Here is a 24,920-nt window from a genome sequence, read left to right as displayed (position 1 = left end):
TCTATATGCCGATCGTACTGAACTCCACTTAATTAGTAGATGCATCTGAATCAGTCCAGTAGAAGACCTGAACCTGTAATTTATGTCTCAACCTTTTCATGGAGGAGAGATTTTAACCGATTGGCCCTTTTTAAACACAATAACCTCTAAGGGTGTGAATATTCTTGTTAGATGTTTCTGTCACCTTGCTCATGCCTCTGTTAAGATGGTTGATTAAAATGGGAGGCCGGTTGCACATTTTCATTAGTTTTTTGGCATGTGGAACAAAAGGTGACATCGTGTCGGACAGCCCCTGAAACTGACTCACCTGAGCTTAGCTGTAATTGCGCACAAACCAAGCCCTAGTCCGACCCACTGCGGAGGGAGGGTGGCCTTACGGGGCGCTGTGGGCCGGCAGTTTGGCCTGTCGGGGAGGTTATCTCTTATAAAGACTACAAATGAGGGATTTGTGCCATTGGTGTGTAACATTTAAATACTTAAAGTGTTTCTCGTGCTTGAATCAGGTCATGTGATTATAGCTCACAAAGACCGGACCAAAAGCATAAATCTCACATGGCACTGCTTTTCTGAACAACTAAAGGAAACATACAGAAAAAGACCCATACTAAACCAAACCAGAGCAGAACTCGACCAAACTAAGTTGACTAGACCAGAACCTCAACCAAGCTAACTAGACTAGAACAGACCTCAACCAAACTAGGGAGATCAGCCAATTAAACCAGAACAGACCTAAATGAGGCTTAAACCAGACCTGAACCTCAACCAAGCTAATTAGATCAAAACATACCTTGACCAAGCCAACTAATCCACACCAGACCTCGACCAAGCTTAATTAGGCCAGTGCAGACCTCCTTGATCAAGCTAACTAGACTAGACCAGAACCTCGATCAAGCTAACTACACCAAAGCATAACTCAATCAATCTAACTAGACCATACCAAACCAGACCAAATCCAGCTAACTAGATCAAAGCCGACCTTGCAGAAGCTCACTAGACCTAGTTTGATTGGCAGGTAAGGCTCAGAGGTGCGTGTGTTTAAAGACGTAGAGGATGACTCTAACTCTGGTTCTAAAGTGCGCCAACTGAGCAGGTGGGGTGTTGTGGGAGCATCCTAGAAGTGCAGCGCTGGTGTCACGTGTCACTCTGCAGGGATTCCTCGTGCGCGTGGGGATCCCTCAGGAGGAAACGCCTGGCACCACTGCCGCTGGCCGTCCGCCTGGCGCTGTGCCCCTCCTGCTGCCAGACCCGCTTTTTGGGTCAACGTTAAGACGAGTCTCTTGTCACTCCGGGGCACCTCTCGAACAAAGCGGTTTTTTTTTTATGCCACGGAGACGGGCAGAACGCCACAGAACGCTGGGAAACGGCATCAGAGACGAGCCCCAGGGGGGCCAGGGTGGTTCTTTTCCCACACGGGGGAGGCAGGGAAAGCGTGGAGAGCTGGGGCGGACACTCTCAGCATGGACACGGCTTACAGCACCTCAGGGAACCTTTACTCCAGGGGGACTAAACTGGCAAACCAAAATGCAATTTGATCCGGACCCCCCAACCCCGTGCTTGAAGAACCCCCCCCCCATCCCCCGGTCAGCAAAATGAACCAGAAAATTTTATTGGGAATACTGGGCCTTGGTTTTGTGTGCCTGATGGACTCTGGACCTCGGGGAAAAAGAACTTTGCGGAGTTCTGTATGCATCCTGCTGCCTCCGCTTCCAGTACAAACGTGTGGGCTGTACAGACTGGTGCCTCCCTGTCACCCCCCTGCAACAGGATAAGCCTCAACATGCCGCTCATCCCACCCAGGAGCTTCTCCTCAGGCACCGGGAAATTAAATCGCTTGTGAAATTCCCAAAGGTGCCAGAGAAAGAATAATTATGTCAAACACGGCCAACAGGTTGGTGAGGGCTTAGGCACTGAAATGGTGTTCTTTAGGGACATTCCCCCCAAAACAGAGACAGCAGTCGCCTGCAGCAGACGTGACTGTCCCGTTACGACAATGAACAGCTCGCTTGCTGTGTTCCTCCAAAGGACTGAGGCGGTTTGAGACAAAGGCCATCATTTGTACCTCCCACATAAACATCAGAGCTTCAAAGGCACTGCACAAACTGCCAAGTTAAATCTAGAAAGATATAGAAAAACTGCCCTTTTCGAGACCGCTTCCCTTGAAATGCTGATCGCTCCCCACAAAAACGCCATAAGGTTGCGTGTCACGACGGAGACTGATCTGCGTTCAGAGACTCATTCTTTTCATTCATCGCTGTTCTAAACAGTGACTCCAGGTCTTCTGTCCCAAGGACATGGCCATCCAAGTGCAGCCTGGGGCACAGGTGACAGGGGAGTCGCAGGACTGAGCCGTCAGCACGCCTGACACACTCACTGAAAGGGCCGGTGGTTGGCATCTTCTGACAGAATTTATGGTGACATATTAATATCGGTAAAAGGAGAGAGTGAACGAGGATGAAAAGAATGATTTAGGAAAGTGCTTTTCTGCCGGCACGAGTGCAGCTGTACAGCGGTAGAAGTGGACACGCAAGGTGAGAATCCCCTGAACCGAGCGTGCCAGCATCTCTGCTCAGAGGAGAGCGCTATTTTTAGAGGGGTTACATAACAGAAGTGAGAGCATGTATCCTCTGCTCCTGCTGCCCATGACACAGCCCCCTTTCTCCCTTCGGTGTCGGGGCCGCCTAGCACGTGGCCACCTCCCTGCATGGTCCTGGAGCAGGGAATGCCACTTGCAAAACACTCCGGCCTGTCTTCCAGAACCAGAGATCCCATCTTATCTAGGCAAAACAACCCAATGTCAATGGGAGCGAGTCACACGTCGAGACAAGAGCACGGCTTGATTCCAAACGTCGTCAGTCATCCTTTTATTACAGACATCCTCCATAAAGTGGAACAGCAGACTACCTACGCCAGCAATGAACAGCAAATTCAGAAAACGGCATCAGTTTTCATTTCCCTGGGTGTTCTCATGCAGATAAAACAAATCAACTTGAGCAGGTATCAGGCTAGGAAAGTCACAGGTGGTTCTCAGAAATGCGAGCTTGTTATTCAGGTGCTTTTATGTCGTCTCCCTCATTACCCAGTTCTGTCCGGAGGGAGATAAGTGCAATGGTTCTCTGATCCCTCTGAGATGGAGATCGGATCTCTGATGTGGCCTTCAGGACCGGAATAACAATCCTCTGGTAATGTCCACATCCTGTCCACATCTTGGTAGTTTTAACTGACGAGATGTGCCACATTTCCTAAACCGTGCGCCCCGACTCACCATAGCAAACAGGAGGAGTCTGCCCGGCCACCTACCTGTCACGTTGACCTCCACCTGGCCTGAGCGTGTCCCCACGCTGTTGGTGGCATCACACACGTAGGTGCCGGCCAGATCGTAGGTGACGGGGCCCTTGAAGAACAGCGAATTGTTGCGGATCTCCACGTTGGGCAGGGAGCCGTTCAGGCTGGAAAGGAGACGTGGAGGAGTAAGAGACCGTGTCGAGCTGCGGGAACGCATGCTTCCACCTGGTCACGCTTCATCCATCAGGCTTCATACTGCGCCGCCCAGCCAGATGGAGAAGCCTGATGGGTCTCGGCCACCCGCCCCAGCCTTAACCACCAGCCGGACTCCCAGAAACCCCAGGACGTCACGGCCTAATTGGCCGTGAAGCGCCATAAAATTGCGTAGGAGCCATCTTTGGGTATCTGATCCTGACCTCCTTCACGGGTCAAAGGCTCACGCATTCCACCCTGTGCTCCTCTCATGGAGATACCTCACCTGTAGGCCAGGCTCCCCTCATCTAAATTCCAGCTTTCCTGCCAGCCCCAGAATTTATGGAGGAGAAAGAATGAACATGAGGAGCGGAACAATTCCTTGGGAATCATCAGCCTCGTTTTTGAGTCATTTCCTGAAGCGGTGTCTCGTGGCCGGCCTTGCGTTGGTCACGTTTACACTGTTGTTTTTATCGGAATGAGAGCTCGACCTCGCGCTGGCAGGCTTTACGCCACAGCTGTTATGGGTTAAGTCCCCCAGCAATCTGTTCTTAATTCCTGCAGCTGAATAACATGGCAAACATTCTCCTCGGCTCTGGAGCCTGTTTGCAGTGCAGCGAACAGGCAGCGGCTGCTGAACGCACCGCTCGCTAACAGAGACGGCAAGACATGAGGCGGAAATGCACTGCAAACATTAAAGCGAGATGGGGACGGTCATGAAAATCATCCCCGGAGACAGTAGCTACAAGCTCGACACAGAAACATTAACTAATCTCCTATTAAGCAAGAGAAGAACATTTCTTGCCAGATGGCTGCGGTTTACGAGCTACGGCTAACGGCAAACAAAGGGAGAGGTGTTCAAAAATTCCGAGCTTTATTTGTTACTGCGAGTTTATGATGCTACAGCAGCAGACACGCTTGCTAGTCACTGCCGCGTAGATGACAGACCGTTCTAGGATGCTCTGGGTACCCATGCGATGGAGATTCACTGGTCTCTCCAGTAAACGCCGGGGGGTCCATTCGCTCAGCTACTGCCTAATCAGATGCAGTGAAAAAGCTGCCAGGGGTTTTCATTTTGACGGGGTTGGGGCTCCGTCTCTGTGTGTCCGTACGGACATACATACAGAGAGGAGCATGGGGTCACCTTCACAGGGGAATCGTCACGATGGATTGTGCGTCCTGTTTTCAACAACCGCCCCAGTCACTGCACCCTATGCCCGCCCTCCCACGCCATGATCCTCAACCACCTCTCATGGTCTCAGAAACACGAGACTCAGCAGTCCTGGCAAACCGAGAAAAGGCAGCAAGTGCGAGCTGCTTGACTGACTATGCAGATGTTCCAGAAAGCTCCAGAAAGCTCCAGAAAGCACCAGACCCGTGTGTCTCGACGTGATCACCAGCGTGCCCATCATCCCCGTGGTGAGTTGGCCCGTGGTGACCACGTCAAGTCTTTTCAGTGCAAAATGACGCATCTCCCGCTCAAAAATGTAATGCCTAAGAGACATAATCTCTTTCTCATGCAAATAGAGCTACAGAAGCACTAAGTGTTCCTTGATAAGCTTTGAAAACATCTTTAAAAACGAGGCTAGAGGCTCCATTATCCTGCCGAAACATCTACTTAAGGTGGGATGAGAAATGAGGAATACATTTAACAGTGCAAAGGTCAAAATCCGAGGTGGTATTTCACAGACTGATTTCTAATAACTGTATATTTAGATTCCAGCGAGCACAGGGGAGCCAGATCTGAAATGCTAAAATTACTGTGCTTGGAGCGCACTCCAGAGTGGCTACAGGGTGCTGTCCCTGAACCGGCACGGTTTCAGCCATTGTTTTGCCTGCCCAGTATCTCTGCTATCATCTTCTCGGGAGTAATGGCTGTGGAATTTCTAATGAATCTATTGTGCTTCCCCAAATACTCTGCTGCATATGAGCTCCCAGAGGCTGCGGGGGGGGGGGGTCGCAGAAGGGGTATGAAGGTGGAGAAGCTCGGTTGTTGAAGGAATCGGCGGACCCTTGCGAAACTCACAGCCTCCACTGGTAGACAGTGACTGGTGGGTTAGCGTCAGCCATGCACGTCAGCTGCACGTTCTGTCTGTTCAGGTACCAGTTCCCGTCAAAGCCCTCAATGAACACCTCAGGCTCATCTGCAAGGGAGGGGTGCAGGGGGAGATGACATCAGACCCCCCCATAAAGCATGGCACGTACTCCCACCACCACGCCATCATGCAAACATGCCAAACATTTGTTAACAATGCCGGCTGATCAGATCTTCACGGGCCTGAACAATGAGCCGTTGAGTGGCTCCGTGTAGCTATGGGGTTAATCGGTGATTCGCCTGATGGGAGGATCTCCTCCTTCCCTGTGTGACCTGTGATGTTACACAGGTCTTTATAAATGCTACTGAGAGATCTATGCACATTGTTGAAGAGTCAGATTGAAGAGACAGGAGAAAGATGGAGATGCACGAAGAGGGCTTTGTGAGGGCATTGTGGCGGTCCTTACACTGCACATTGAGGACCACGCTCTCCGTGATCTTCTCCTTGCGATAGGTGACCGTGCAGGTCAGCTTCTGCTTGTGCGCATCCCGAGTGGGCACCACCGTGTAGCTGCTGTGCACCGTGACGGTCCCGTTGGCGTTGTGCGTCTCCTGAAAGGTGGCCTCTCCCTTCAGCCGCGTCTCCCAGGTGATCACGCTTGGAGGCTTCCCATTGGCTGACACGCAGGTGGCCACTGTCATCCTGTGCTTCTGCGGACGGGCGACTATGATGGGCGCGGTCAGGGTGAGGCGGGTCACCGGCTGAGCTGCGGAAACGGAAGAAGAAAGAGTGAGGAGAGACAGAAGGAATTCAAACCAACAATCTGACCATTCTTCAAGGAGAAGAACATCTAGTTCTTTGAGGGATGAGGGAGGTGGAAATCAGAACGTCCCATTAAAGGTCAATGATATTTAGATATGGGGAGGTCAAAGAAAGTCACTCTTGAAGTGTGCATGGTTGCATTATTTTAGAATATGCGTACAGCATGTGGGAACAGTGTTTGCTCCGTAGGGTGCGCTTGTCATTGGATCTAACGACTCCCACAAGATGACTGCCCAGGCCAACACTGTAGGTTGAAAGAATCCTTTGTCTTCAGACAAACACATTGATGTAAAAGAAAGGTTAAAAATGACTAATCAGACCTCGCAAAGTTAAGGTGCAGGTTTTATGAATGCTGACACCAAGCAATGCTTTGTGTATTGGCCTTGGGTACGAGTCCCAGTGGCAGGTCTGCCGTAAATTCCGGCCTTGTGAAGCTCACAGCATGTTGCTCTTGTGTGGGTCACTGGTTTGCTGATTTGCGGACGTACTCTTATGGTGTTTAGTGACTGTGCTGTTTGTGTCTTAGTCAGCCACTGTTCCTTTGTTGATGCCGTTTGTGTTCCTCACATGTTGTCATGATTTGATAATCTTCCCCATAACACATTAAAATTTTGTATATGGTCCACCTGCAATTCAACAAGATAATATACCTCAATGGAGTGTTGCGAAAGATGACCTGGCTCCCCACCTGAATCCTATGGATTGAAGAGTAAGAGCAAGGTAGCTAATGGGTGCCCAGACCTTGTGGAAACTCCTTCAGGACTGTTGGAGAAGCATTCCAGGGGGCTACATCTGGAAGCTGGTTGAAAGAATGCAGAGAGTCTGCAATACTGTCATTGAAGCACAATGGGGCTGTTTTGAAGACTGTAAAATTTGAGAAAATTTTGAGATGCTGAAATATCTGAAATGTATGACTTCATTGCCTCGAGGCCTTTTACTATAAGATGAATAACAGCTAAAGCAGAGACTCATGCGTTAAAAGCAGGTGAGTCCAGACTTTTGACCGGTACTTTAATTAGCTAATTAAATTAATTAACGCTAATAGGACCCTTGTAGACAAGTTTGCGACTGTGACTCTGATTCTTCCTCGTTAAAGCTCCTTTTTCCAGACAGTGTTTATGTTATTCTGCCTTCCCCATGTACGTGCATGACCCCGCCCGTGATGTCACGGCTCCGGACGAGAAAGGCCGAGCCGCACGGATGAACCGATTACCCCCCATTTACTGAAATGACTCCGTGCGATGGACTGTGGAGCTCTCTCCTGCCCACCTTGCAAATTTAATTAAATTTAATTTAAATTTTTTTTTTTTTATACCCTTTTGCAGATATGAGCACACCGAAGAGCTGTCAGATCTTTGTGGGTGATGTGGGAGGGGGAGAGAAAAAAGCAATAAAATCGAAGCCGTTAAGAAACCATCAAATACACACCAGGCTATGTTCCAAATACAATTCTAACCCTTCTGTGAGCAGTCAGTCACCAATTACCTACATTTGAAGTACACAACAAAAATACTTACGCATGAAGAAAGCGTATACAGGAAAAAAGACATATGGGCACAGCATAATAGACAGCCTGTTTGGGGTCATTTAACGCACTGGCAGTTTGAACCCTGCTTCCTGATGCCGAACGAATGAAAAGAGTGAACCAGGTTTTGAGAAAACAGCAGTAGGGATTCATTAATCCAATGAAAACAAGCAGAGCGACAGCTGATCGTACATCAGGATCACTCAGAGGCAACATAATCCTTAGAAACGAAAAGAACGCCCACCCCTCACCCTAAAACAGTGTCTTTGCCATGTGCACACTTCAGATTTCATAACGAGTTCTAAACGGAAGTGGAGTGGTTTCACTGGGGGCGGGGGGAGGTGTTGTACCAAGGACCGGTCCAAAGAAAATCTGGAGCAGATTTACTGACTCCTATTTCAGCTGACTAAACACAAGGCCCGAGATGATTTGTTGGTGCAGAGACATACTGTAGCATACGTCTTTTGAACAGGTTACAATCGTTTACAATTCAGGGATTCATAATTATTCACAGACGAAAATGGAGGCGGACGTCAGGCTGAAGTCCCAGAAGGAATACTGCTGTCGTGCTCTTAATTAAGAAAACCTCCCTACATCCAGAAAAATATCAGAGCAAAATATGCAGCTGTCTGTGAGGAAAGTGTTGGCGTTTGAGGGATCCTGCCAACAGCGAAATCGTGTACCTACAAGACTGATCTGACACAAGCCTTTTTAATATCATTTTGATATGATTTCTGGTAGCTTACGTGAAGTGCTCCATGAACACACTATTATATATTTTGTATGAATGATGTAGTAATGGATTGCCACACATACTAGAACAGAGGTTTGGGATGACACTGTTGTGAAAGGAGCTATCTAAAAATAAAGTGAATTGAACTGAACTCGAGGCGTAACTTTTGGTTGAACATTGGGTGGGGGGGGGGGGCTGAGGTCTCCACCCATTTCGGGGGATCCAGGGGGTTATAGTTTTAATTATTCAGGGGTTACCACCCACACCATCCCCCACCGTAATTTACACCCAAGATTGAAATGAATGCAACTATAAGAACATACCAAAAACCGTGAGGTTGACCATATTCTCTCGATTACCAGCCGGGAAGGTCGTGTACTCGCAGATGTAGGCTGCTTCGTCTGAGAGGCGCAGGTTCGAGAAGGTGATCGTGGTATCCTCCAGCGAAGGTGTCCGGTGGCGGACTGCCGGTTGCTTAAATGCCACCCGCTCCTTAAAAGGTGCCAACACGGACACCCCCATAGTGGGATTGGCAATGGCCACGTTCTGCTTGGTGCCGTTGACGAACTTCTGCCAGGTCACCTGGGAGATCTTCACAGGTGGGTTGCTGTTGACGAAGAGGCAGCGCAGCTCTACCTGGGCACCCACGAAGCCCGACTTGGTGGAATCCATCTGGACAGTCTGAGCACGACCACCTGAAGGGGGCGACAGAGAGGGGACACCTAGTCAATGAACAAAAACCGGCTGGTCCAAGAAGTGCAAAGTGACCGCCGTAAGCCTGAATGCATCCTGCAGGCTGGACTGCAGCCTGGTATCTAATCCGTTAAGACTGCCACCGCGGTGACCCCACTGCTGCCTTGTCTGTTGGCGAAGTCTCATGCCGTAATTGGCTCTCGCCTTCCAAGCCCCGAGTAGATGTCATCCTTGTGAACCTCACACCTCTCTGGCCTGATCTGGCTCAGACTCTCTCATTCAGGCCAAACGGATGCTTCCGACAGCCTTGCTCTCGTCTTCAGATCCCCCCCCCCCCACACCCCCGCTGCGTTTCCCTCATAGAAGACTTGACAGGTCTTTCACATCAAACCCCGAGCTCCTTCTGCTTATAGGGCTATAGAATAACTGGATTAATTCTGAAAGCCTTAAGCGCTACTTTAAATGCTAATCTGCTGGCAGTGTACACATCACGAAGTAAGTAAAAAACAATGTCGAAGCTTTTCCAGGGAGATGTCACGCCAAAGTGTCCTAGAGGATGCTTGGGGGGGTTGGCCGACCACAGCTCGACTTCACCTGCTCTCCGAAGGACATGGGAGCACAGTCACTGCCAGTAAGAGGATATGAGGGCTTCTTCTGATGACGGGGGCGTTTGTTTCCCCAGGAACCAGGAACGCTCTGATACGAGCCCGAAAAACAGTCTAAAAATAGACAGAACTGGGAACAGCAGCACAGCAAACACTCCGATTACTCATGAAAATGGATGAACAAGCTGGAACTTAGCTCCAAACACTCAGGGGCTTGGCGGTGTGCTCATGTTTGTGGACTGCGGGATGAGTACTCAGTATGTGTTTGAATTGTGGTCTGAGTACTTAAGGGTTGTTTGGACTATAGGATGAATACTACAGTCTGAGTACTCATTGGGTATTTGGCCTGCAGGCTGAGGACTTTCTGACTGTAGTCAAAGTACTCAGTAGGTGTTCAGACTGCGGGCTGAGTACTTGAAATGTTTTTGAACTGCCAGCTTTTTGCTCTGTGCATGTTCGAACTGTGGTCTGAGTACTCAGTGTATGTTTGGACTGTGGTCTGAGTACTCACTGTGTGTTGGACTGCGGTCTAAGTACTCAGTGGGTTTTTAGACTGTGGACTGTGTATTCAGTGAGTGTTCAGACTGCACACCGAGTAGCCTGTGCATGTTTGGACTGCAGTCTGAGTACTCAGTGAACTGCAGGCTTCCTCAGCTTGCTGATGGACAAATATGGCTGTCAGGCACGTTGCACCTCCAATGTTGACATATCCTCTGCTTAGTAATGAGAGCAGGAGAGGAACTGCTTCAGGCCCGTACTGTCCAGAGCCACTGGGTCACATGGGCAGAATGCCTGTCACCTTCAGTGAGCCAGAGGGAAGGGATGGAACTGGGAGGAGGAGTCGCTTAAATGGCCGTGTGCCTTTATTGCCACTGCGTCAGTCAGCGTGTGGCGTCTGGTGAAACGCGCAGCACTGCGTCTGGTGAAACGCGCAGCACTGCACATGCTTCAAATGGCCGGAGAAAATCTGCCAGAGCCAGCCTGCCCAGACGCCAAAAACACACCCACACAATGGCACAGAGGCCGTGCGGAAGCCTGTCAATGCTGGTGGCTTTTATGTGTGACAGGAGAGAGTCACTCCCCAAATCAGCCCCAAACAGGGACCCACATTAAATATTTTCATTTAAATCAATCACAGCACACGGCTGATAAATGCTTTTAAGTTACTCACGTTGTTCCTTGTTTCAGCTTTAACTGAGGGGCGATAATCCTTTACTGTGGTGAAGTCTATCTGCTGATAGCATTCAGTCGATGGATGGTTCTCAGTGAAGGGAATTTTCTTTCGTACTAAATGTGAATTAATGCAAATTAATGAATAAATTAACCGTCTTTGCGGCTTGGATCAGGTTGATTATGGCACAGAGCAGAAGTGACACCTCTAAGTAGCAGAGGGTCCAATTTTCCCACTTAAGCCTAATTTTAAAAGGCTTTCGTTGCAAAATGAAACTAGTTCAGGATCTGCTATCTAGCAGAAAGGCCACACAGATAGACACAGTCCTGACACCAGAGGACCCTACATTTAGCTTCCCTGTCATCTCCAAATGCTCGTAACGCTCCCTGTGGCCTCGTCCACCCGTCTGAGGACGCCGCAAACCGCCAACAAGCACATCTACAAGGCGACCGACACCCTAGAGCCTGAACTACAGCTTGAGGCAGGTAAACGGTTCGCTGAATGCCGTGTATCTCTAATTAGTCTCGCACTTCCTCACGGCATCCGAGGACTGAAACCAAGCTTTTTAATCGCTCTGATTCCATCACAGCAAACTCTGGCCCTGCTGGACTTTTACACAGAGCGACATGTTGGTTTAAAGACAGAGGTGTGTACAGGGGCGGGACCACAGGGGCACTGGCCCCATCTGAAATCTGATTGGCCACTGGAGTGTCCTCTCCCCTGTCACTCACAAACTAAAGAATATTATTGGCTAATGTCAAAGCTGGCTTCTCTGTATGAATTACAACCTTTCTCACGCTGGAAGAATCCTAGAATCAACGCTGAATAAAGAGGCAAAACGGGCTTCGAACAACAGGTGACTGATTGATCTGCTTGGTCACACGTGGCAATGATGGCCCCGATGTCTCTGCTAGCTGGCCCTGTTCACTGCTGCATGCGGTGCACGCACGGGTCAATCCCCCCCCTACCCCCCCTCCATTGGGACAGCACTGCTGATACACGCAAACAGAGAGCCCATTCTATCCCACTGCGCTCCCCCTGCCGGATCTGGCCCAATAGCAAACGGCCCAGTTTGTTAATTTACTGCAGCCTGAGCGTGTTTGCAATATAAAGAGTGCTGTGAGAGGGTGGGATCAGCAGGCCTGGAGTGGGGGGGGGGGGGCTGCAATGAGGGTCTTACGAGGCCCTGCCGTACCATGGAGAAAGCGGCCCGTCAATGGTAGGCAGAGACTCATATTGATGTCCCTCCATCAGGTGACCATCGACGACTCAGGCAGGCGGTGCCGCGTGTCACTCCAGGCCTCCACTGCTACAAGCTGACTTGTACAAAACCTGGCATATCCCATCTCCCCAGCAAATATTTAAAGGCAGGCCTCAGCAGCCTGTGGAAACATCTCAAATATCCTCTCCAAGATCAGTTTCTAGAGGACCGGTTCTGGTGTTCTGCTTCACAGCAGGACATGTCTTCCTGGTCCTTTTGCCCCTTTCTGGGTCAGACATGGGACTGATTGGCTCTGTGCGATCCTGAAACGATGGCTAAAAACAGGGGCAGGCCTGCCAGCAGGAAGGGGTTTGCTGAACCCTTCAGGATAAAGCACACATCGTGAAGTCATTTCTGTTTCATGGGGGAGGAGGATTTCTGCCTGAAAGGAACAGCGTGAGGTGACTCTCTTTAGCTTCCTGTCATCACAGCTTTAGCCTTTTCTGGTTGGTTGTGTCATAGCAAATTAGTGACAAAACTTTTTTTCCTGAGTCAGTAATTACTAGGAGATTCATAGGCTCAGGCGGCTCTGTTATGCAGGAGAGTGCGGTCTGGCTGAACAGCGTGTGCCAACGCGGCAGAAAAGCCCCTCCCAAATCACATGGGCCTCTACCCAGCGAAATCCCTTTTTCCGCACCGTAATCCGGTCCTGTCATTACCTGCCTTGCAGTGCCCGATTGACATCGCGCAGCGTTAGATCAAAGAACTGCAGAAATTTGCAACAATGGCAAGGAGGGCATGCCAACAAGCAGGACTTTCTGCGGCATTTGGCGTGTAAATATGAAAGGGCGATCGGTAACAATCGGCCCGACAGCAAGGCCAGCGACCGCGACGCGAGTGTGCTAATTGAGAAGAGCGCTACTTTTGTGGCACAGCAGAGGAAGGCCTAGTCGCCTCCGGGATATTGCACATCCCTGGGAACTTGCTGGTGATGCAGCATGTTTGCCACATAGCCAGCGGCCCTGGGGCTGACAGGTGTGTAGATTGGTGGAAAGTCACAAAATAGCTACTACAGTCTGATATTTTAGTGCTACACATGGCCGGAAGAAGATGACTCACAAAGTGGGAAAAAGCTCAAAAAGACAGACCGTAACTTGCAGAAGCTCAGAATGAAACCAAGAATAGTTTCAGCTGAAAAAATTTTCCAGCTTGCGATTTGCCAGTGAGTCAGTCAATCATAATGTTTTCGGCTATTGATTGGTTGACGACTGCTAACGAACGCTCCTCCCATTAACAGGTTTAACTGAAAACTCAAACAGGCCAGGGTCTCCTGATCATGTGCCTCTGCCTAGACTGCAAATTACGGGAGTGCGAAATGAGATCCAAGCTGTGAAATTACAGAGAGTCAGTGACATAAACTGTGATCTGATGTGTCATACAAACTGACCGGCAGTATTTAATGTAGAATGCCTGATTCCCATAATCCCTTGCTGCATAGATGCAGAACACAGCCCATTACAAGGATCACACTCATCATCGTGATCATCATCTGCAGTGGCAATGCTGTGGCTTGGCACAGAGACTGCGCTCCGCTGTCCCCTCTGATTCAGCTCTTCACAAGCAGCATCGCATGCAGCCAGGTGTTTGTGCAATCAAGGCCATTAGCACATGAGAGAAGGAACACGGTGTCTATTTCCCGGCGGCGAGGTACAGGCTTACGAGGCCAGCAAGGAACCACCGCTAACATGACCAGAGGTGGCTAATTCAGGTCCAGAAAGTAAAAATCCAGACCACGATTTTGCTTCAACCAACCAGTTGAGTATAAAGAGTCCTCAGATGGCTGGTTGAAGCAAAATTTGGTCTGGATTTTAACTTTCTGGACGTGAACTTTGCACCTCTGAACGTGGCATGCTAGCATGCGCACATGCGGAAGGGCACAGACCCATCATGCAACATGTAGGGCTCTCTGTCACACATCGCTGTACATCCACACCTGGTCCCCATCCTGTCTAAGCTAGGTTTTTTGCAGATCCACCATGAAAGTCCATTGTCGACAATCTGCAGGCTTCCATAATTAAGACCATCTCCTGATCTCCGCCAAGGATCACCGGCCACTTTCAGGAGTCTCCTTACAAGCCTGCCGGCGGACAGAAACTCAACCGGAATCCAGAGTATCATTCACCCACCCTGCACCCGTTCCAAGAAATTCTAGAGATGCCTGTATATACCGTATACATATACATATTGAACAGAAACTTGGGTCTCTGTTTTTCTGTGAACACAAGGGTCCCGATCTCTTGCAGAGCTGACGGCTTGGGGGCTGGGGGGGTTCTAGGGGGAAGCACGTGAACCATCAGCCGAATCACGACTGGCTACGCTGACTCACACGCTTGAGTCATTCCCGGTTGCAGTACCGCAGATTCCTTCTCCCCATGTTTAATGGAAACCTTCTCCTGAGACACCTCTGCTCGTTCCTCAGCCCTATGCTTCCCCCCCCGAAGAGGCGCCGTGGTCCCTCTGAGCCAACGAAAGGCATGTGACCGAGGCGGAGCCGATCCGGAGACCGCAAACCACTGGAAGAAGAAACGGAGAACATTGGCAGCTTGGAGTGGAGGATGGGGGAGGGGGGGGGGGGGGGCAAGAACAGGCTGCCTTTGTCTTCAAGAGCTGTTTTATATGAAGTGCATGGAGAAAAACCTTGCAAGAAAGAGAGGTATTAAAGCAAATATCTGCAGGCAGGTTTCTGCACGGGGCTCCACTGAAGAGATTAAGCAAGCGCTGCTGTGACCGACTGTGCCCACCCCCCCTCCCCACCCCCCTCCCCACCCCCCGTAATGGGCCCGGAGAAGGTGACTCTCTGTCGATAGCGGCCCCACTAATGGGGCGTGGTGGAGCTGGGGACCAAAGCACCAGGGCACGGCCTTCACGCCGGCCGTCACACGCGCATCAGGGGGCATCTATCCGGGAGGAGGGGTAGCAGCTATAAACTCAGCTGGCCGCCGTGGGGAGACCTGAGAATGGCCTCTTAGGGACCGTGAATCCAGCCCTCCATCTGGCTGTGAGTGTAACTGTACAGATGTGCAGATCATAACCGACCGGCACCTGAACACACAGCGGCTGTCGGGCAGGTCATGTGACATCACAGCTGACAGTAAGTATCTATCTATCTATCTATCTATCTATCTATCTATCTATCTACCTACCTGCCTATCTGCCTGCCTGCCTGCCTCAGACGGGCTAGCACAGTTCACACTGTCTCACAGCGGCGGCATTGTGCCGTGTCTGGCCGGCCATTAATGTCTACCGGCCCACACTGTAATTACCCGCTCACTATGAAGACATTCTGCAGCCAAACTTCAGAGCGAGGCCATCACTGGAGCTGGGGGCAGCTCATGGTAAGGGGGTGGATGGGTGGGGGGGGGGGGCTTCTGGCTGCTCTTTTTCAATGGGAAACTCCAGAAAACCAACAAGCACAGAAAGGGCAGGTGATGATGGGGGGCAGCAGGCTCCCCCTGATCTGGAAGTTGGGGAATCACACATTAAGGCCAGGTTGGAGTATGCGGAGTGTCAGCACCGGGGGGCGCCAAACACCTCTTGATTCCAAGGTTGGGGGGGTCCCCCGATGGACCAGTGGGGAGGGGGCAGGTTTCAGTTCCGCTACCTACCTGAACGTTAAGAAAATTTGTCAAATTTTACCTTCAGCATACACACTCGGGATTAAAAAAATGGACAGCTTTATACTTCTGGGAGTTCATTTAGGCCCGTCTGGCCTGACAGCATGAAGGCCAGGGAAGTGGGCCAGCTGCAGATTTCGAAGCTGTTTCCCAGGGGGTGTGGCCTCCTCTGCCCACGATCGACACCCGCACCACGCCCTTGTGCACACTGACCTTTCATGTTGGTGGAAGCCACGCCCATAAGCAGACTTCTCGTGTCAGGACTTGGAGATGAGGCTGAATCAGGGGTGTGTCATCACACTTGCTACAGAACACACCAAAATTTTTAACGAGCTAAAAGCGGAGGCTGTTTATTCAGAGGGAACGACCACGACCAGGCTTTCTGAGCCGCCGTTTGACTGTTACGACAGATCAAACTGACAAGGAGCCGCAGCTCAGCTGAGCAGCAATTAGGAAAGAACTTCAGGGAGATTTTATTGTTAATATCCTGGGTGATGAAAATTCCCCGTTTAAATTAAAGCTCAAGCTCATTCTATTACTGGCCATTGAGAAAGGTGTTTTTCTTCAGGTGTTCGAAATATGCAGTTTTACTCAGAACACATCTACTGTCTGTCACTGGGGATGTACTGGAAATGTACTGGGGGTGTCCTGGGGATGTACTGGAAATGTACTGGGGGTGTCCTGGGGATGTACTGAGGGTGTTCTGGGGGTATACTGAGGATGTACTGGAAATGTACTGGGGGTGTACTGGGGATGTACTGGAAATGTACTGGGGGCATACAGGGGATGTACCGGAAATGTACTGGGGGTGTCCTGGGGATGTACTGAGGGTGTTCTGGGGGTATACTGAGGATGCACCGGAAATGTACTGGGGGAATACGGCACCATCACCCTCCATAAAGGCACCTCCCCTCCATACACTGCAGACAGCCCCTGTGTGTTAGTCAGGGGCCTTTCTGAAGCCTTTTATCAAATTTCAGCAACTCAGTTTCTTCGGTTCGAAGTTCAAACCGTCAGGCTTCTTCTGGAGCCAGATCTGCTGGATGTGTGTATATATGAACCGGCATAAACCCGGTGACCCAGGCCGGCAGAAGAAGCTCGTATTTGTGTGGCTTCCATAAGGATAGTGGACTGGTTCTCCCCTCTGCCTCTTCAACCAATTTATTACAAATATTTACAGTAACAGTGTATAAAAGACTTTCTGATCCGTCATTCTGAAGCCCGGGGGAAAGTTGTGTATAAAAAATTTCCCTTGGACAGCCTTTAAGAATAAAAATGTGAAATATCTACGATCAGTATGCTGCCAGTGCGCACTGTCACGGCTGTGTGACACAAGATAAGAAAGGTGCCTTCACTCTGCTGAGCACCAGGTCCTCCGATGAGAGCAGAGCTAACGAGGTGACGCAGAGATTATTACGGAAATAAAGCCTTCTTAGAGGATGGACTCTCTTCTCCGTGTTTTAGGAACATGGTTCAATACGGCGCAAATGCCACCCATAGATCATGCTAATAGGAAACGAAAAAGAGCCTGCGAAGACAGACAGATATAAAAACCCTAAGTCCAGCCCTCTGTACAGAACCCTAAGGCATGGAACGTTCTAGAACTTTAAAGATAGAGCCAACAGGTAATGATCAGGGACCACCTGTGTTTTCCCTGCGCTCACACAGATCTGTTCCAAGACAATCTGGTGACCTGACCGGTCTGTCAAAATAATGTGGATGAGTACCAAATGTTAATGATCGATACCAGTAGGATGGGTGCCCCAGTCCTCAAATCCCAGTCGATGTGTGAATCACGTACAGGTGTGGCAGTTCCGACGTTACCCAGAACCCACGTGCACAAAGGAGCGGGAACCTTCTCGGAAAGGTCCCCCCCCCCAGGATGTTTATATTCAGAGGAGTGTCCCACAAGCCCAGACAGGCTGTCCCCACCGCTCCCAGCGTTATTGTCGGCCCTTTCGGGTGAGATCACAGAACCTCCATCAGAATCTGCCGCTCACTATAGCAACATTTTCAGGAGGATCGGCATCGACATGCTGTTTCCTGTCGACTGCAGGTGTTGGGGACGGGGGGGGGCAGTATCCCTGCTGATGAGTGACAGCCCCACCCAGCGTGTCACACAGACGCCGATCCTCATCCACGCACCTGTCTCCTCAAGCCTAGTCGTTATTCATCACCAGCCAAAGAGGGGTGCAGTGAGATGAGCTTCGCTTGTGTCCCTGTTCACCCATCTCCTGCTGGATGGTATGAGAGGGTGTACAGTAGGTGGGTCTTTATGCAGCTCCTGTAGCTCAGAGTGTTCTGACAGCAACGTCAAGGTCATGGGTTCAAATCCCAAGAAGTACAGGTGAATTATAACCCTTCACTCTACTGTAAGACACCTCGAATAAAGGTGTCATAGAAATGAATAATAATTGATACTTTTCATTGATCCCCATGGGGAAATTCTCTTTACGCCTCCCCACACTTGCTGTTTGCTGGCCCGTGAAGGGCAGCCACCCATAGCAGCACCCAGGGAGCTGGGGGTTAAGGGCCATGCTGAAGCTGAGCCTGACCTCAAACCGGCGACTTTCCGATCACGGGCACAGAGGCTGAGACCGCTGAACATATGCTGCCCCTGTCTAAGAACATTGATGGTGGCCTCAAGCTGTCAGTTTGCTGAAGTACCGCTCTCCAGTTCTTCATAAACCTGGTGCAGGCCTGTTTTACACCATAATGCATCAGATCGGCTACTTTGGAAGTGTTTACATCAGAGACGAATTTGTGGCTCTAATGAATTGTGGGTCTGTATCGGCAGACGTTCTGAATGCTAATGTATTTGGCAGGGGTTGGTGGCCCTGCACACTGTCCATGAAGGGAACGGAAATTGTATGGGGTACGGAGGCGTACAGCGCCCCCTATGTGTCAGCCTGCTGCCCTGCACATTCCCCTTGTCCTTTTTCACTCCAGCCTCTGAAAACGGTTGCTGTCTGATCACTGCTCCAGGATCAGCAGTTAAGCGTGTTTCCAGAGTTGGGGGCATACAGAACTTCTGCGATTCAGCACACACGTTCAGCAGCACATCGCCAGGTCAGGAAGTGATGCCACCGCTTTAGCCCAATGAGAATCACACCTGGGGCTCAGAGTCAGCTGACAGCTCTCCCAGAGATGGGGCACGCCACAGTGTGCCCCTTCAGAGCAAAAATATTATGGTCTGTTGAATTGGAGCAGCACTGATAAAATAACATCTCACGGCAGACGGAATGAAAAGATATTGTTTAGATCTACCATGCTGGATAACAGAGATTGCTTGTACACATTAAGGCCATCCTGTGTGTCACTGTGATGTTTGATCTCCATTGAGTATAAGGATTTATGTAATTCCTGCATATATTTCATTACAAACACAAAAAGTGAAAAGCCTGACGTGTAAGCATTCTGTTAAGCAAAGGAACATCTTACAAAATGTACTCATTAGCCTGTTGGGTTTGTTCTACCTAAATAAATTTCACTCACTCAGAAGTAAGTGTGATGCATTTGTTCTAATACATTGCAGTTAGACTGTCTTTCCAAAGAACAGTACATTCCACTACAGACAGAATGCCTGAATAATATAATAGTACCGTAATGTGAGCCAAATGCACTCAGCATTCTGGTATATTTTGACAACATGTAGCCCATTCCATAGAAATAGATGGACGTCATGCTGCTGCAGTACAAGTCAAAAGTCTGGAGACACCTACTGAAAATAATGTGTTCCTAAAAGTATAAAACGATCCTAAGCACAGCTCGAGGTTATGTAGTAAGTATTATCTTGTGAAACAGGAAAGAGATGGAGTGCTGTGACAGATGACCTGGCCGCCACAATCCCCCACCCCCGACCTAAACCCTATAGAGCTGGTTTGGGATGAGCTGGATTGAACATTAAGAGCAAGGTATTCAACTTGTGCCCAGAACTTGGGGAAACTCCTTCACTATGTACTATGAAGCGGGGTTACTGGCTTATCAGGGTAACTTGTCGGATTTAAGGTACCACAGTTTAAATGGACTTCATATTCGTTCACTAAAATTTTGCCCAGACTACCTTAAAGTTACCCCGATAAGCCAGTAACCCCACTTCGTAGTACAGTCCCCAGGTGGCTACATCTGGAAGCTGGTTGAAAGAATGCCTAGAGCCTGCCATGAGGTCATCAAAGGTAAAGGTGGTCATTTTGAAGAGTCTGAAATTTGAGAAAATTTTGAGATGTTGATCACTACTCTCTACATTACAATATCTGAAATCTATTGCTTCATTGCCTCAAGGCCTTTTACTATAAGGTGAATAACATGGCTAAAACAGAGACAAATGCATTAAAAGCAGAAATGTCCCTACATTTGGCTGACACTGTACAATCATCAAATCACCAGTCAAAAGACATTAAAGCTTAATCAATAAAGCATTACTTTCAGTACTGAGGATGGGCCTAAAATCTCTCTGATGGGTGTGGCTGTCCCCCCCCCCCCTGCCATCCCAATTGGTCGAGAGCCAAAGCCAGCCCCAGTGGGCAGTCCCAGGGGGCGGAGCCACGAGCCATCTCTCCTGAGCTTACAAGTTTACTGTGAGGGGCATCAGCTCCTTTCCAGCTTGCGGAGGCCAGCCTGCAGCCCAAATCCGACCAAGAATCTGAATGCCGACGCGAGCACAGTTCGCCTTTTTGTTGGGGGCTGAGACGCTACCGCACCCCTGCCTTCCTGCCCCTAACCGGGACCTTCCCCACCATGGCCGCCTCTTGGGTTTCAGGCGAGCGTCCAGCGTGAGCCATGGGGACACAGCAATTCCGGTTTAATCCCGTTTACAGCACGGCACCGCCGAGACTGCGCCGCATGCTGCCAAAACACCGGCAAACGAGTTACGAAACTCGCAGCTATCAAATTCCTATAATAGAACAGATTTTTATCATTCAAAGACATTTGAATATTAATTATACAACTACATTACAGGGCTAGTCCATCAGCATGCAGCAGCCTAAACCTGTTGTGTACAACCGACTGTGAAAGAAGAGGCAGGACAAGTAACCTTATACTGTTACTGCCTACTAAGCGAGGAAAGCGGCGAGCAGACAGTAATGTATAAAACACATTTTAATTTATATGGCTACCAACAGGACAGAAATGCCTGCAGCAACAACAAAAGGAAAAAAGTCTAAATCTAAATTACAATATCAAACGATTGACTTTAGTCAGCTAACATAGACTAACGTGCATAAAGGAGCTTAGAACTTAAAACAACATTGTGCAGTGAAATGTCTTCAGCTTGGGCTGTGTCTAACTAGGCTTGGGCTGTATCTAATTTTCGTCCTATAAAATGTAATCATATCGCCCAGACACTGTATCATGGTATACGGTACCGTAACTGTAATTTCAAAAGCAGCGCTATTCCGGTATTGTGAAACCTTGCCGATAAAAATTGCCAAAGACGTGGTTTCGCATAATAAATATTGCTGGTGAGATGCAAACTCTTCCCAGAGTGTCCTTTCCAGTTAGGATATTATTGCATTTGTCTTGTGATTCACGCATCATTTCACATAATTTCACAGTTTTGCCCACTCAGAATTCATGTGAATCTGCCTGTAGTGGCAGATCTCTTATTGTACGTTAAGTGACAGGTACCATACGAAACAAAAATGTGGAAAAATTTGTAGCTAAATCTTCAAAAATCTGAGCATTTTGCTGTTATATTACGTAAATATTTTTTTAATTCAAACTTTGAATAACGATGTTCGACCTCTCAGGCCTAGTAGTCGGACACAGACAGCTGAGCTATGTCCCTGCTCCCAGGAACAATCGTATATAGCAGAACTATACCCATAATTGATTATTTTATACAGCAGAACAACATGACCTTTCATTTCTACATTAAGGATAATCTATATTGAAAAAAACAGTTGTAGGGTAACAGATCATCCTTGACAATGACATAAATGATAGCTGCTTCCAGTCAAAACGGAAAAAAAAGGACTTCTGGAATGCCACCATAAAAAACGGAATTAACATATCTGGAAGCTCCATGGAGACAAGGCTGATTTCCAAGGTTGGGCCGCGCTACAACCTCAAGGCCGGCCTGATAACTTGCAAGTGAATCAGAGCCTTCAGAAACTTCCGGAAGGCGTGGTTCTTAAAGGTGTTCCGGCTTGTTGCCCTTTGACAAGGAACAAAGAGGATAGACGGTGCGGACATCGGAAGAATCCCGCGGGGGTGGCAGGGGCAGATGGCAGATGAGAACTCTGCGGTCATTACCCTGCCGCTGTCACGGCACCAACGACCACTGCTAACCTCACCCATTCATCCGTGCAGCAGAAGTATCACAGTCGGAAACTGACTGACCGCAAGTGTTACAGCAGCACCAAGAGGAACGGGGTAGTTAAGGAAGTGCACCTGTGACACCAAAGACCAGTGTTTCTCAAACCGGTCCTCAGAGACCCCAGACTTCTGCTTCCTCGCAGCTCCCTGCCAGACAGTCAACATTTTTGCTCCCTCCCAGCTCCTGGAAAAAAACATGGATTGTCTGGGGATCCCCAAGTACCAGACTGGGAAACAATGGATTATAGCACCAGAAGACAAGCAATGTAGCTGGGAGCTGGGAGGGAGCAAAATGTGGACTGTATGGGGTCCCCAGGGCCAGTTTGAGAAACTGCCAAATATCACCAAAGGCTCAAGCTCCACTTGTTCTGGGCCATAACCCTGAACTTTGAACTTTAAAATAACCTTTAAACTGCATCAGTCGACATTTCCGGCTGCCTGAGTCAGAAAAAGCTTGGCCTGAATTAATGTCTGCTCAGAAAGAATCGAAAATAGTAACAGAAGTGAGAGGATGCAAACTGAGGCAGGTGTTGGCCAGATGCAAGAGTTCCTACCTTCATCAGGGCACACATGCCCCCCGACCCCCCCGTGCCCTTCCTCTTCAGGCAGCCCCGTGTGTCGCTCTTCTGTTTCCCCCCATGGGGGCGGGAAGTGCGGCATGCACCGTGCCAAACACTGCGAGGGCACGCAATGCACCGTGGAGCGAATCGAATCGCCGCAGCGGCATCGGGCGCCGCGTCACGGAACCAAATCAGCAGAAAATGTCCTCAAGGAACATCGCGACCGAAATGTTTGTTTTATTCATGCGATGCGGATGCTTTGTGTAGAATAATTTAATCGACTTAATTAGGAAATGGGAACAAAATATTACAGAAATGGTTGTTTCCTGCCTGTACGGGAAACACTGGCGGTACGGCAAGCAGAAGATGTGCAGGCTTTTTGTTAAGGTCTCACTCTGGTTCCTGGCACCGGTTCCTCACACTCCGGTTCCTGGCATCGGTCCTCACACTCCGAGGTACTGTCGGCAGGTCCTCTGCATCCCAGACTCCCCCACCCTGGGCTGCGCAGCACACTGTCGCTTACTGCAGTTTTTTTATTGCAGTCTCAGTCCCAGACCCTCAGCCCCCACCTCAGCGATGCAGAGCTGCAGCACTGGGGAGCTGCGATGTCAGAATCTGCTGAACAAGTGAAATGCCCTGAGGATATATCGTAAGGCACAGATCTGGTATGTGTGTGTGTGTGTGTGTGTGTGTGAGTGCGTACGTGCATGCGTGCCTGCATGGGGGGGGGGGGGGTTGGGGGCAGCTAACCATATGCCAGCACGCCACTTTGCTGATGACGTCACGCTTTGCTCGCTTCATACCATGAACAGCAGGATCTGAGCAGGGTTCTGTTACAAAGGAACCATTAAGATCAGGATCGAAACAGGGTTCTGTTAGAAAGGAACCATTAAAATCAGGATCTGAACAGGGTTCTGTTAGAAAGGAACCATTAAAATCAGGATCTGAACAGGGCTCTGTTAGAAAGGAACCATGAAGAGTGGGATCTGAGCAGGGTTCTGTTAGAAAGATGAGAGGATCTCACTAAGACCAGGATCTGAGTAGCCTTCTGGCTGCTGTGTGGCATCCTGAGATCTTGTGCACTGTGTCAGATATAATGCAGCTGGCCTGTGGGAAATTAAAGCAGGAAGCTCACAGTGCAGATATAAACCCTCACTGACCAATGGGCTTGTGTCAGCTTAGTGTGTGCACACATGACCCACATAGAGGCACGCAGAATTAAATCTGAGTGAACATCTGGCAGCCCAGATCAGATTAAGCGAGGATAAACATTTTAAATAAATAATGACAGCACTGTCACCTGCTGCAGGAGACAAAGGGCTTGCTGCCATGACTACACAGCAGCCCTTCCCATAATGCCCTTCACCGTTTCAGCAGGTCAGTGACTCTCAAAAGGCCCACGTCTCCAGTTTCAGCTACAGCTGGAATGTGCGCAGGGTATGCAGCGTCACCACGGTAACATGGCACAGAGGATGTGTCACCCGCTCGCTGGAGCCTCGTGGCGGGCTTCTCCGGCGGGAAGCGATCGGAGACGGTCAGGGTGCTTTAGCGCTGGCCTTTCGTTCAAGCGACATGCTTTATCATGTGACTCCCTCAGCATCACGTCACCATGGTGACGTTTCCTTTGGAGGGGGCACGTGGGATGCAAGTCCCAAAGCAGGCCCGCGACTCCAAACTCGCTCTTCCAGTCGGAGCGAGAATCCGAGCTTCCCGGAGACAGGGGGAACATGAGAACAGGGAACATGAGAACAGGGAACATGAGAACTGTCATGTGGCACATGCACATTGAAAACTTAAAAGCACTCTTGGAGAAAAAGGCAGCCGAGCATTCTGGGAAAAATGACTCCAGCACCAGCTCGGCACCCCGTACTATGACATCGTTTGTACGTCACAGGTGATTTATTTCATGCTTCTCACAAATAAATAAAAGGCCAGGAAAGTGTGAAAAAAAAGTTAAATAAAAGTCTGTGATGTTCTGTCAACATTGGGGGCCAACTGGCAGGGCCAGGGGCGAGGGTGGGGGGGGGGGGCACTGGGAAGGCCATACTTATGACCTCCTTTCTCTGTCTCTCCCTCGCAGCCCAGCAGTGTGGATCCTCTGCAAACAC

At 49.5% G+C, this 24,920-nt stretch overlaps 1 protein-coding gene across 4 annotated transcripts in view; it reads right to left on the bottom strand.

Moving 5' to 3' along the window:
• Nucleotides 1–24,920, bottom strand: part of nectin1b (nectin cell adhesion molecule 1b) — a 106,483-nt gene that overhangs the window by 59,652 nt on the left and 21,911 nt on the right. For all 4 annotated transcript variants that reach the window (XM_023807254.2, XM_023807256.2, XM_023807257.2 and 1 more), the window contains exons 2-5: nt 8,914–9,285; nt 5,977–6,276; nt 5,501–5,618; nt 3,298–3,446 (exon numbers count right to left, since the gene is read on the bottom strand). In XM_023807254.2, the coding sequence (XP_023663022.2) occupies nt 3,298–3,446; nt 5,501–5,618; nt 5,977–6,276; nt 8,914–9,285 (939 nt within the window). The remainder of the gene's footprint in view (nt 1–3,297; nt 3,447–5,500; nt 5,619–5,976; nt 6,277–8,913; nt 9,286–24,920) is intronic.

Source organism: Paramormyrops kingsleyae, chromosome 17, assembly GCF_048594095.1.
Source record: "Paramormyrops kingsleyae isolate MSU_618 chromosome 17, PKINGS_0.4, whole genome shotgun sequence".
NCBI classification, from domain to species: Eukaryota; Metazoa; Chordata; class Actinopteri; order Osteoglossiformes; family Mormyridae; genus Paramormyrops; species Paramormyrops kingsleyae.
This window is presented reverse-complemented; position numbering and strand designations above follow the sequence as displayed.